This window comes from Malus sylvestris, chromosome 17, assembly GCF_916048215.2.
Source record: "Malus sylvestris chromosome 17, drMalSylv7.2, whole genome shotgun sequence".
Taxonomy (NCBI): Eukaryota; Viridiplantae; Streptophyta; class Magnoliopsida; order Rosales; family Rosaceae; genus Malus; species Malus sylvestris.
In genome coordinates this window covers 32061659-32076187 of record NC_062276.1, presented here as the reverse complement: position 1 = coordinate 32076187, position 14529 = coordinate 32061659, and the positions used below count along the sequence as shown (strand labels likewise).

At 33.7% G+C, this 14529-nt stretch overlaps 1 protein-coding gene and 1 long non-coding RNA gene across 11 annotated transcripts; both read left to right on the top strand.

Moving 5' to 3' along the window:
* The first annotated feature begins 4698 nt into the window (after positions 1-4698).
* LOC126610254 (peroxidase P7-like) lies at positions 4699-6221 on the top strand. Its single transcript, XM_050278265.1, has 3 exons — positions 4699-4931; positions 5035-5226; positions 5415-6221. Exons 1-3 carry the CDS (start codon positions 4728-4730, stop codon positions 5961-5963), a joined length of 945 nt encoding a protein of 314 aa, XP_050134222.1. The 5' UTR covers positions 4699-4727; the 3' UTR covers positions 5964-6221.
* A 480-nt stretch (positions 6222-6701) lies between these two features.
* Positions 6702-9157, top strand: LOC126610262 (uncharacterized). Of its 10 annotated transcripts, none has more exons than XR_007618445.1 (6): positions 6741-6961; positions 7057-7088; positions 7665-7755; positions 8080-8103; positions 8206-8817; positions 8937-9157. It is a non-coding gene; the product is annotated as an uncharacterized LOC126610262 (long non-coding RNA). The 10 variants fall into 10 exon arrangements; XR_007618446.1 differs by having other exon boundaries at positions 8033-8103; XR_007618447.1 differs by having other exon boundaries at positions 7665-7961.
* Positions 9158-14529: the final 5372 nt, after the last annotated feature.

Here is a 14529-nt window from a genome sequence, read left to right as displayed (position 1 = left end):
ATCCTTGTGGAGGATACTAATATAAATTGAAATGAAATGAAATTGAAGAACAATATATAATTTTCATGCGAACAAAATGATAGCATTAAACTAAATGAAATTTGAATTAAAATTAGCGCTTAGTTCCTCTTTCATTTAACTGTTGTTCAAGCTATTGTATTAACATCACGTTCATTCCATCATATTTTGCCTTGAATGCACTTATATGCAATTAAGCACATTGTCTCAGTTACGATCAAGTTGATCAATCACATAATTAAATGGCAGAATTGGAGCGTTATCTCTTTAACTTGGCCCCCCAACTATTCACCACCAACGATCATCGGGCCTAACTTAGTGTGGCCTAACTCATCGTGACGCAACTTGGTGACGTTTAACTCATCACAACCTAACTTAATCGGAGTAATGCCTAACATAAAATTAAGGTGTCAAAGTTGGGCTTAAATGCATACCAAAGACCTTTGTTATCTTTTTTCCTCAAACCTTAAGCCTTCATTTTTTTTAACAAACGATATTATCTACACTAAGGAGATGAGGGGTAGGTTTAACCTTCATTATTAAACGAAAATAATCCCCTCGAAATATCTCAAGCCTCAAGGTTTGAGCTTTAGATATATTACCATATATGTCGACAATTATTTCTTGGACTGTCAAATGATCAAGTCAATCGTTATGCTTTCTTGAAAACGAGAGCAGTACCACCAAATTATCATTGAGAAAAAACTAGCTCAAGCTCAGAATGGGAGTAGTTGAATTGAACATAAGGAAAAGTAACCAATCCCTCCTCCCACTTGGAGTTCAAATTGATTCCATTCAACCTATTACAAAATAAATATATATATACACACACGTAGACCTGACATTCGTATTCGTGTCGTTTTCGTGTCATACCTAATATCTTAACGGGTCGTGTTGTGTAACACCCGTTAAAATAAACGGGTAAAATGGCCCAACCTGATAATATTAACAGGTAATTTGACCTGACCCGTTACCCGTTAAGGAAAATATATTTTAAACCAATAAATAATCAAATGAAAAACATAATACTAAATAAGTATATATATACCATATTGTCACATCCAAAACATAAAAACGTAATTTTCTTTTTAAGTATATTTTCACTTACCTAAAGTCTTTAATAGTTTTTTAATTAATGTAGAATTGTAAAAAAATATAGAAAAAAATATATAAACGCTCGTAATGGCAAGCTTTACAACTTTCATGAAGAGCTTAACTTCGAAATTCGCCACTATAATCATAAAAATCATAGATCAAAATTTAGCCGTTGATTGTTATTTACATTTACGCTTCATTGTTCACATCAAATTTTGTTTTTTCAGCTTTTCTTTTTTGAAAACTTGATCTATTAGAGGATGCAGGAAGATGAACGGTTTGGATCGTTGATATTATATTTAGAGTTTTACGGTTAGTGAAAATATTGCTTGATATTTATAAAGTTTTTTACAAACTATATGATATCGACTCATCTTTCAGTTAACCATAAATATCGAAACGTGATATCAAAGATCTGAACCGTTCATCTTCTTACATCCGCCAGATGATCATGTTTTAAAAAAAGAAAATTTTAAAAATGAAATTCAGTAAGAAAAATAAAGCGTAAATGACAATCGATGGTTAAATATAAATTTAAGGTTTATGAATTATAGTGTTGGATTTCGAAGTTGACCTCTTCATGAAAGTTGTAAAGTTTGTCACTATGAGTGATTGTATATCTTTTTTACATTTTTTACACGTCTACAATAATTATTATTAATTTTATTAATTTTGCCCTCAAATAAAAAACATTATTCACGAAGGTTTGGACAATTTTAAAATCTAAACGATAATGCAAATGTAACCATTATCTACTCGTGGAGGAATAATGATGAATCACGAGTGTTTATATATTCTTTCACATTTTTCATATGTGTATGTATGTCTTCTTAGTTCTTGCCTATATAAATACTATATTAGTTTATTTTAAGTTTGGACAACAACATGTTAAGTAAAATTTATCCTAGTAATGATAATAAGGAACTCTCATAATAAAAATAAATAATGACAATTTTTTTTTTAAAAACTTATATAGAATAATAATACAAAACTATATATTTAATATAGAATATATTGTATATATTAATATGGCTATTGTATTTTATAATAAATCTTTTAGTAATTAAACTTTAAAATTATCAAAATAAATTTTTTCTTAACGGCTCCAAACGGGTTACCCACGTGTTACTCGCGTGTATACCCGTTAAGAGCCCGTTATTAACTGGTTCTTAACGGGTCACCCGATAATGACCCGATAAGTTATCGTGTTGACCCGAAACCCGTTATTTTCGTGTCGTTTTCGTATCATGTCACCGTATCGTGTTAGAAACTGCCGGGTCTACACACACGCAATCACACATATTGAAGTTGTTCAAAGTCAAACATAAAGCAATATATAATAAGTTGTTCAAAAACTAAATAGCAATCTATAGACTATAATAGTTGACTAAAAAAAGCATCTATACGACTCCGTGACACCACAAAAAAAAATATATGGCGACGGATCATTATATATGGTGACGGATCCGTGACACCACAAAAAAAATATAAGTTTTGACACAAGTCCTAGATCATTATATTTGTATACTTTTAAGGGTTGAGATGTAATCTAATTAATCAAATTAGTTTTCTTTATTAAAGTAATTGGGAATAAATTCTAAAGATTATTTATCTCCCATCTCATTAATTATTTTTCATTAATTTTCTCTCTTTCTCCTTTACTCTTTCTTCTCCCTTCTCCGGTTCTCTCTCTTTGTCGTTCATCCTATATCCTAGTACCGATATTTCCCAAATAATAATAATAATAATAATAATAATAATAATAATAATATTTTCAACCAAAACTAATAATAACTACGGATTTGGATCTCATCTGGATCTAAATTGTGGGAATCCTATGGATCCTCATATCTTAGTTATTCATTGTATATTGTGCGGTTAAAATCATTTGACTTTCTTTATTTAAAACTAAACACAAATAGTACCTGATAAAAACTGGCCGTAAGATATACGATGAACATATAGGATGTGAAAATCCTTAAGATCCTCAGAAAGAGAATCCAAAAAGGATCCTCATCCAATAACCACCACCATGGACTCAACAACTACCTCTTCAAAATGGATTTGATCGATGAGGCAGCAACTTTCGTGGCTCAAAGCTCCCTAAATTTTGAGGATGATATTGATATGTATGAATCCGGATTCTCTTTATGAGGATCCCATGAATCCATAAATCGTGTTCGTTCATTGTACATTGTATAGTAAAAAATCATTTAATTTTTTTTATTTAAAATTAAACACATATAGTACCTGACAAAACTAATCGCATGATACACGATGAACGGACATTATTTATGAATCTTCGGGATCCTCACAAAAAGGATCCGGAGAGGATCCTGTTGAGATATGTATTGGTGGCCCAATATTTGATTATCCTATTTAATTTAGTGAAATGGGTAGCATAATCATAATTTTCATCCGGCTAATGCAAGGTGGACAAAAATTTTAAATTAAATTGGTAAACCAAATTATAAGGTGATTGTAAACCAAATAATAATAATAATAATAATAACAACAAATAATAATAGTAACAACCACCATGGACTCAACAACTGACTCTTCAAAATGGATATTATCGATGGGCAGCAACTTTCGTAGCTTAAAGCTCCCTAAATTTGGAGGATGTTATTGATATGGATTGGTGGCCTAATATTTGATTATCCAATTTAATTTGATGAAATCGGTAGCTTAATTAAATAAAGTCACACATTTTCATCCGGGTAATGCTAGGTGGATGAAAATTTTTAAACTAAATTTGTAAACCAAATTATATTGTGGTTGATGATTAGATTATTACTTAAATATTGGTTAACGTGCTTATTTTTTATGGATTATAAGAGTTTTTGTCATTTTGGTCCTTGTTTAATAGAGATTTTTCACGAAAAGACTAAAATGATTGATGGTGGACAAATTCAAGGACCACTTCTATCGATTTCAAATCTCATGAACCAAGTGAGGAGTTATGCTAATTTCTGAAACCATTTTATAATCCTCATATTTTGTCCAATGTTATACTTTGATAGAAAAACAAACAAAATTTATAATAAGGGCTGAAGTGAGACACAAGATAAATACGAGATTTTAGAAAATTAAAAACCATGTTGCAAGACTAATGTAAGAATAGCGTGAATTAGAGAAATAATTTAAATTTGGTTTACAAAATATCACTTTTATAGCATACCCATATACAATGACAAACAGAACAGCCCCGACATGGAGCAACTGGACTCTAGAGATTTTAAAATTTTAAGACTTTGCCAAGAAGATAAAGATGTTTTTCGAATTAATTTTTTTTTTATCAATATTTTTTTGTCTTATTGGAGCTTGATGATGTTCCTTCCATACCTTTCCGTAACAAAGTTTGAAATGCAATTCCAACCAACTTCAGAAATTCTTTCTCCAGTAACCATCACGGGGCAAGTAGGGGATAAATTTCAGATCCGTATTGCACACGATGGTTGGTAAGGATAAAAAAAATAAAATAAAAAAAGTCTTTCTCCAATCTCTCCATGCATGCACAATCACAATTCACGAAATTACGCACTCTATATATAGACAGTATTTGTTCGCTTCTTCCTTACACTACAACGGGCCTCTTCAGCTAATATATTATCATGGCCTCTGTATCCTACTTCTTCATTGCAGTAGTCTTCATCTTTGGCTGCTGCAGCAATGCACAGCTCTCTCCCAACTTCTACGCCTCAACTTGCCCAAACCTCGAGACCATCGTGCGCAGAGCTATGACCGAAGCCGTTATAAAAGAGTTACGGATCGGTGCCTCTATCCTTCGCTTGTTCTTCCACGATTGCTTTGTCAATGTGAGATCGTCGATCTATATATACACACTACACAAACGCTATATGTGTTAATTGAACCAAGTTTTTCATGTTAACAGTGTGCATTTTGATTCGTTTCTTCCAGGGTTGCGACGCTTCCATACTGTTGGACGACACGCCGACCTTCACAGGCGAAAAGAATGCGCTCCCGAACCAGAACTCAGCTAGGGGCTTTGAAGTGATTGATACCATTAAAACCCGTGTGGAAGCAGCTTGCAGTTCTACTGTATCTTGTGCGGATATTTTAGCACTTGCGGCCCGAGACGGAGTAGTGTTGGTGAGTAGCCACCTCACTATTTTCTCGTCTCTGCAAAATTGAATCGGAAACTGGATCTAAGAAAAGTGTAGACATACTTGTTAATGCTTACGGGCAAAAGAGATTTCAGATCAAAGCCCTGATAGGTGACATCTTACATACAGGCTATATTGTTAAGTACGTATTTTCTAATTGCTGTATATGTGTAGCTTGGAGGACCCAACTGGACGGTACCACTAGGCCGAAGAGATGCAAGAACAGCAAGCCAAAGTGACGCCAACACCCAACTCCCAGCCCCGTTCTCTGACATCGCAACCCTGACCGCCAACTTTGCAAGCAAAGGCTTAGATGCCGAGGACATGACCGTGCTCGTTGGTGCCCACACAGTAGGCTACGCTCAGTGTGCAAATTTCAGGAGCCACATATACAATGATACCAACATAAACCCCATTTTTGCAAATTTTCGGAAGATCGGTTGTCCAGCTTCTGGTGGAGACAGTAATCTAGCTTCCTTTGATGCAACACCAGTTACTTTCGACAATGACTACTACAAGACCCTTGTTGGTCATCGCGGTCTTCTTCATTCGGATCAGGAGTTCTTTAATAATGGGCCTCAGGATTCATTGGTTACAACTTATAGTAGGGACAATGCAGCCTGGAGAAGCGACTTTGCTGAGTCCATGGTGAAGATGGGCAACATTAGTCCTCTAACTGGGACACAAGGAGAGATCAGAAGGAATTGCAGATTCCGAAATTAAACATATATAACTATAACCATAAACAAAGTTTGCAGATTCCGAAATTAAACATATATAACTATAACCATAAACAAAGTTTACAATAACGGGGAAATTAAGTAACTGGAAAATGTTATCAAGTTTCCCCTAGTTTGATTGAAGTCTAAAGAAGTGCTCAGCAAGATCATGCAATTCAAGTTCAGTGCAACATATTGTGTAAAATTTCCTTTGTAATGAAGAAGGTACGTGATAATTAAATTAAGAAATAATTTACATTTACGTGTTTGTTTGATAAAGAAATCGATGCTTTCCCAATATTCCTATGGTTTGAAATAATATGTTTGTGATTTATTTCATTTCTTCTTGGAAAATCAATTCAATTAGAAGTGTCAAACTGGTCTGACCTATTTAAAGTTGGCCCAAGCATGTTTGGCATTATTCAGGTTGACCCACTTAACAAATAGGACAAGCAGATTAATAATGCTTTGTATAAGAGTCTAAGACTTTCTCCCTTCGTTGATGGCAATGCCAACATCTTTTTTAACATTCTATATATACCAAAACCCAAACATTTGGTTACTGTTCTAGGGCAGTGTGCGGACCAAAATGCCCCTCAATTCGTTTGTTAAGCTAATTTTTTGCCATCTTTTCTACAGTAAAATGACTACCTTACCCTCCCAGGCCACGCGTTCATCCTCTCCGGTTTCGATTTCTTTGGGTGCTTCGGTTCTCTCTCTCCATTATTAGTTTTTGATTCTTCTGGAACCTAGGGTTTTTTTCCTCTTCCACGCGGTCGTTGTTCTTGATGCCCGTCGTTCTCGGCCATTGTCGGGTTTTTCTCGCCGATTAAGTACGGCAGTTTTCTTGCTTTACATCCCTCTTACCCATGGTCGTTTTCTTACTGGAAAATTTTCCATCCTCTGCTTTTCCTTATTTATGGACTTTGTGATTTTCGTTGTGATTGTCGATCTGGGTTAATTTCGAATCGTTTTTTTGCCTATGCGATCTAAAGTTCTTTGGTGAGTTAATTGGTTTTCTTGCCACATGGGATTTTAATTTTTTTTTTCCGTGGTTTATTTGTGGTTCTCTGATGTGTTTTGATTTTTTATTTCAGGAAAAGTTAAGGATACGATCAAACGTTTACTGGTGAGTTTTCTATTTTTCTGATTGTGCGTGATTTAATTTTTTCAAGTTTTGGGTGTACTTTTCTGATCTGCTTTGATTTTTAGTTTGGTGGCTGAGAAAATGTGATTCCATGTTTTGATCGAGTCAAATAATTAAAAAATAAAAGACAAGTGGAGAATTATCGTCGACAGGAGTGGGTGCAAAAAGGGAAGAAAAAAAGCATGAATCTGGAGGATGGAACAAATGGGTTTTCTGTTCAAATCCCACACCCAAATTAAATATAAATTAATTTCTTAATTTCCTTTTAATGGTTTGGAAATCAAGCCTTTTATTTTGTGCATTTCAGTGTTATTTCTTCCTGAGTTGGAAAGTTGAAGTTTCAACTTTTAGCTCAGATCTTAAAGCATCAAAATTTTCACTTTATCAATCCAGTTATTCCGGGCAAGCATAACCTTTATCAACATCCTGTTTTAGAAGAATAAAAGTCATTCTCATGGTCCTTCTCTGCTAAGTGGATAATTGAATATCAGAATTTAAGTTCTGTATTAGTGCATTTCATTGATGATAATCGAATTTTTTTAATCCTTTGTGTTTCAGGAATACATTGTTAATTCTCCGGACTATCGACCTCTGCCGTCTGATTCTCCTCAGTGGTGCTTGCACCATTTGAACCAGAGGGAATCTTAAGGTTGATTTCTGCATTTGTCTAACTCTAACTCTATTTCCATCTCTCTCTCACATACAAACACACTATGTCAATGTTAAAACGTCATCATTCCTGATTATTCAAAATTGGTCTTTGGTTCATTTTATTAGTAAATTTTCAATTCTCTGATAGCTGCTGTTCCATGTTTTTTCGGATTGCATTATAGGCACATACTTTTGCATTTTAAGGTATCAAGCTTCTTCTTGCTAATAATACTAACTATTTGCACTCTAAAAAAATTCTTCATTTGATTCAATAGGGTTTTTAATTTCACTTTTTTTTTGTCCCTGTGAAATGTTTTTCCAGGCTAAATCATTGGATTGCAATTGGGTATGTTTGCTTTCACCCTCTTAGTTCTCTCATTTTTTTTCATATGGACAATTCCATTTCTTCTTCTTCTTCATCTTACTCTGAACTTCATTCTGTTTTCAGCTGTGGATTCTGGAGGACGTGCTATACACAAGAAGGTAAGATATTCTAGGTTTTTGTCCATATTCGGAATATCCCCAGTTTCAAAATTTTAGGGAATTGATTCATTTCCATTTTACATGTTTAACATTCTTTGGGGTGATGATGACTTGAGGCTGTACAAACTAGAATGGCTATGGGTAGGTTTGAACGTAGCCAAATTTGGGTAAGAATCGTGAAACTCTAATCCTAATTTTCTCCGCTTTTGAATTTAAGAGCAAAAATTGGTGTATTTACACTCTTTTTGGTTGTGAATCAAGCAAATAGTTTCTTTGCAGGTATTATGGGTATTTTGACGGAATTAAGGTTTAGGGTTGATGGATTTTAGGTTATTAAACTTGGTTGTGCCTTCTTTTTGGTCTTTGCTGTAATATGTTTTCATATCTCAAATAAAAATTGTATTTGCTTATTTGGTTTTTCAATTTTTGTGCAAATTGGACGGAACTGATGTTTCTGTGTTTCTTCTTAGATTCAACTGATATCATGGTAATTATGCACCTGACCTCTATAGCGTATCTTAATCTATCATCCTTTCACTTACTCAGAGCTAATTGTTGGAGCTTAGTGCTCAATCAGGTGAATTCCAAATGCAAGATCCTCTAATTTCATCTTTTGTGGTTTCAGCAAAGATAATGAATCTTCTTAAAGCATCTATTTTTTTTCAGCATAATTCAGCTTCTCAGTTCATTTCTCAGGTGTAGGTTATCCTCATGTTCCATTTCCATCAGGACTACAGGTGTTTATTTTGGTTTCATGTGTCGTTCTTTAGTTCTAAGTCCTTCGCATGAATGTGTGCTGAAATGTAATGTACAAAACTGGTATGTGCTACTTCTCAGTTTTCTATTTATATGTTTTTGGAATTTTCGGGTGATGGAAATCAACCCGAGTTCATGTTAAAACAATATCATAATTTTCAGTACGGTAAGAACTCAGAACTTAGAACCTGTTTTTTCTTTATCTTTCCCCTTTTGAAGTTAAGGAGTTGAATTACTTTTCTATACATTTTTTGTGATCATTCACTAATAATTTGTTAATTGTTTTAATATATATGAGGTTGGATTTCTACTTTCTAAGATCCATTATCATCTTCGGAGATTACTTGATTTCATATTGTCAAATAGTTTATGAATTTCCATATTAAGTGCATCAATATGTTCTTGATAATTTAATTAAATGTGATATAACTTGAGGTGTGTATACCTTTGAAATACAATTTTTCACACAATTTCTATTCCCGCAGCAACGCGCGGGCAAAACTTTCTAGTATCCTCTAACTTTTGATTAACCTCATTAAAATGATTTTTTTTGGTAAACAACGGGGCTAAACGCCCAACAAAGAGAAACTAAAAAGCAAAACATCAAGAGGTCTAGAGAGCCCAACATCATTCCAACATCAAGAGATGTCTACAAGAGGCAGCCACTGTGTCGTAGCCAAATTGGCCCTAGGAGTCATATTTAGGTATTCTGGCCTCTAATAACTCCATACATTAACAATCATGTTGGTGCCTTATGTCAAAGAGGCCTCTTTGAAACTGATTTTGTGTATGTCTTCCCTCTTGTAATGCGATTTGTAGCTAAAAGCATTTTTGTTGATATCTTGCTTCAATAAAAGCTATCCCACCGGAGTGCCAAAGTATGTTCGCTATTTTTTGGAAAAGCCACAACCAGACAATTTGGGGACCTGGATTGTCTGCCCTCCCCCATCCCATCCCCTCCTATTTCTATAGTCACGGTTAAGCCACGTCAACATTTTATATTGATTTTTTTATAGAAATAATAAGACAAAAATCAATGGGAATATAAAATGTTAACGTGGCTTAACTATGACCACAGAAATATGAGGGGATGAGAAGGGTATGAGATGGGGAGAGCAAACAATCCAGGTTCACAATTTGGTCCCTTTTGGATTTAGGGTGCATGAGCGTGCCACCACCAGTTCGTGTCTTGGTCTGAACTAAATGCCCCTTGGTTCTTACCTTCGACTAAGCTTTCTGTGGCCGGACAAAGAACCTCCTCTCTAGGAGACTAGTACTCGTTTATTTTTCTAGCCTTGGGAAAAAAAAAACCTTGATGGAAAACCAAGAAAAGGATAAAACTTAAAAGATTGAAGTATCCTTGCGGAGGAAATTAATTGATAGGATTTTTAGTACTTGAGCAAAGAGGGAAAAAATCTTGCAAAATACTTGCAAGAGAACAAGGTGGTTGGTAAAACCAAATCTTAATTAATTGCTAGAGACAAAGTTTTAGAAAAGATTGATTTGAAATTTAAAATAATAAAAACGATTTTTTAATGAAAACAATTTAAGAAATCAACAAGAAAACAATTTTAAGAAAATCGATTTGAAAGGAAACGGTTTTTAAAAATCAATTTGTAAAAATCCGTTACCTTAATAATCCTATATAGTTTTACCAATTACTTATGAATTACACATGTAACTTTAAAGGTTAGGTTTTCCTAACGCATATTCTACTTGTGGCATTCAAGATAGAACATATATCTAACATACAATCCGTCTATGACATTCAGATCAAATGTGAACATGCATGACCAACGCTTTGTGACAACCCTTTGAAAAACCATGCTACCCTTATGATGTGGCATTTGCCCTAAGTGAAATTATAATTATTAACCACAAGAAGCATTTCCTCAATTTCATGGTGAAATTCCAATAAAAATTGCATCCAATTACTTATCTAAACATCCTAATGTTAGCTTAAAATTAAAACAGGTTAAGCATAGTGATTAATAATTCAAAGTATGCATTCATAATATCATAAGCAATTAAATAAAGACTACATATTCATGCTATGGCCCATGACATCACCTTAGCAAAAGAGAGTTAGTTACGCATATTCATTATCAAAAAGAATTTTATTGAAATACAGCTTGTAGAATAAAGTCTTTAATTCGCCAAAGCTTTTGGCAATCCTCTCAAAGTTGTGTAGAGAATTCCTAGGGCCAGCCATCTTATTATTTACTATTACAATTTAAATCCTTTCTAGAAAATGTCTTCTAAAAACTAGGAAATGAAAATAAATTAAGAGAAACTAAGAAAGCAATCTCCCAATCAACAAAGTAGAATCTGCAATCAAACAGCTCTTCCATGTTCTGAACCTTAGACAGCTCTAAAACAGGCCAAGATGACTCTTTTTAAAAGCGTGAGAAGTCCTGAACATATTTCTAGAAGGGCCCGAACCTATAAGACACTAATTTGGATGCCAAAAAGCCCAAATAAGCCCAAAAATACTTTTTATAGCATTGCTTCTTTATTTCATCGTCATAAATTAACTGTTTGGTTGAGGAATTTGAAACTTTGACACGAACAAGTTGAATGACTCATGAACATCTTTCCAATTGGAATGACTTCAAAATTCATCTGTTTGATCACTTTTTTCTCAAGAATAAATTGCATGTCCTCCATTACGAATATAAATTAAAGTATCAAAATTTTACCAAAATAATTACTAAAATAGGTTAAATACATAGTATAAAATCGACTAATCACTAATACAAATTGAATCGAAATGAAAATGAAGAACTACATATAAATTTCATGCGAACAAAATAATAGCATTGAACTAAATGAAATTTGAATTGAACTCAGTACTACGGTTTGGTGGTATTCCTCTTCGCTTAGAAGTGAGACGTCTTAGGTTCGAATCTCGTGGATGGCGAATTCGATACCAAATTAGGCTGCCCATTGTGTGGCTTAACCGAACTCCCTCCCTTAATGTAAAAATATTGATGTACTAAAAAAACAGTTCCTCTTTCATCTAACTGTTGTTCAAAATGTTGTTTACCATCACGTTCATTAGTCATATTTAGCCTTGAATGCACTTATATAGAATTAAGAACATTGTCTCAGTTACTATCAAGTTGATCGATCACATAATAAGATGGCCGTATTGGAGCGTTATCTCTTTAACTTGAACCCCAACTATTCACCACCTACGATCATTGCAGCCAAACTTGGTGAAGCCTAACGCATCATGAAATTGAATTTTAGCCAAATTTTCTACTAACAAAAAATCCAAACAAAAAGTCTTAATTACCCTTGCTACTAATCCTCTCCATTGGGTTTCTGGCAGTACGGGAAAACAGCCAACGGGTGTCCTATAAAGTATAAAACAGCAAGAACATATATTTTTTGTAACTTAGTCCTTCGAAACCGGGAGGCATATGTTGAGTCGCCACTACAACCATCAACCTTCCATTGAATCCAATCCTTAACCATCACAACACTCACCGCCACCACATCATCATTGTTGCCACAGTTTGGTCTCACCACTGTGCCACCAGCATCACCTACCTATCAATAGTATTCATGCTACTAGGTATCTTCGTTTCCTTGTTAAATCTAGATTTTGCTTATATCACGCCTTCCACTAGCTTTACCAATTTTGTTTAGTAAATTGGCAAAATACTTTCCTTGCCTCTCGGCTATTTCTTGATATGAAACGTAAACCGACATCTCTTTTGGGTTTTTGGCACTGCGGAATGGTCCAATAAAGGATGAGAAAATGACTACAGTTGGGCTAGGATCTGAATTTTTGGTTAGAATTATAATAAGTTTGAAGTTTTGCTAAAATTCAATCCATGTCTTTAAAATTGGCTATTTTTTCCAAATTAAGTGTCAAAATTGGGCTCAAATGCCAACCCAAGACCTTTTGTCATCCTCCTTCCCCAAACCTAAGTCTTCATTGTTAAGCGAAAATAATCCCGTTGAAATATTGCAAGCCTCAAGGTATGAGCTTTAGATATAATACCATATATATCAACAATTATTTCTTGGGTTGTCGATCAAGTCAATCGTTATGCTTTCGTGTCGTATTTCTCGTGTTCGTGTTGTTTTCATGTCATACCCGATAGTTTAACGGATCATGTCGTATAATATCCGTTAAAGTAAACAGGTAATATGACCCGACCAAAAATTAACCCGTTAGTATTATCAGGTAATATGACCCGACCCGTTAATTTTAAGAAAAATATTTTTTAAATCAATAAAAATGAAAATGAAAAACATAATTTGACCCCCAAAAATGTCAAACATAATACTAAATTTCAGAGTTGATCCCTTCATGAAAGTTGTAAAGCTTTTCATTACAAGTGATTACATTTTGTCACACTTTTACAATAATTATTATTAAATTTGCACTCAAATAAAAAACATTGTTCATGAGATTTGGAGGGTTTTAAAAATCTAAACGAGCATGTACCATCGTCTAAGCGTTGAGGATGAAATTATGAATGTTTATTATGCTTCCACATCTTTCAGACTTATGCATTAATGATTATGAATTTTGTTTATTTTGAACTCCCTTAAAAATACTATTCAAGAGAGTTTGTATGGTATTAAAAATTCAAACGATCATATACCCATCCTCAAAGCGTAGATGATGCAACTACGAGCGTTTGCATATCTTTTTTTCATATTTTTTGCACATGTAAATTAATTATTATAATTTTTTTAATGTGTTTGGTATTTGTAATGTGTTTTATGATTTTTAATCTCAATCTTTGCCTATAATATACATAAAATAAATAAATAAAACATAAATTTTAAAATTTTTATAGAATAATAATTAATAAACAATATATACATATTCATTATATCTATTGTACTTTATAGTAAGTTTTTTTTAGTAGTTTAAAAAATTAAAATCATCAAAATAACTTTTTTCTTATTGTGTTGAAACATGTTACCTGTGTGACCCGATAATGACCCGATTAGTTATCGTGTTGATCCGAAATCTGTTATTTTCATGTCGTGTTAACAGGTTGTGTAAGAAATTGCCAGGTCTAAGCATAAGGATTGACTTGATCCTTATACACACACACACACACAGACATACATATTGTATGCACCTAAAATGTGTCATTCGGGCTAAATATGACATGTATGACATTTGGAGGATTATCTGGGAGAAATGCTAACTTAGAAAAATATTTGGAAGCAAGTGGGGTAGTTTTTGACATTATAATATTGTTTTTCCCATTTATTTGGGTGGTGGAGGTTTGCCAAGAGATTTGTTTAATCAAGACAAATGCATGTTTTTTCATTGCAAGTGAATGGGAAGACACCACACATACATTCTTGCAGAAGACATGTGAAATAAGCCAACTTGCCTCTTTTAATTATTAGTTTATTGCAAGTGGTGGAAACATGTGGTGGAAGTACAAGTTGCCCTTTTTAATATCATTTCACATGCAAACTGGCAGTGAAGTCTCTTTCAGGCAAGTGCAATGTTCTCAGCAATGGGCTTTCTCAGTTCTCTATATAAAGAAGC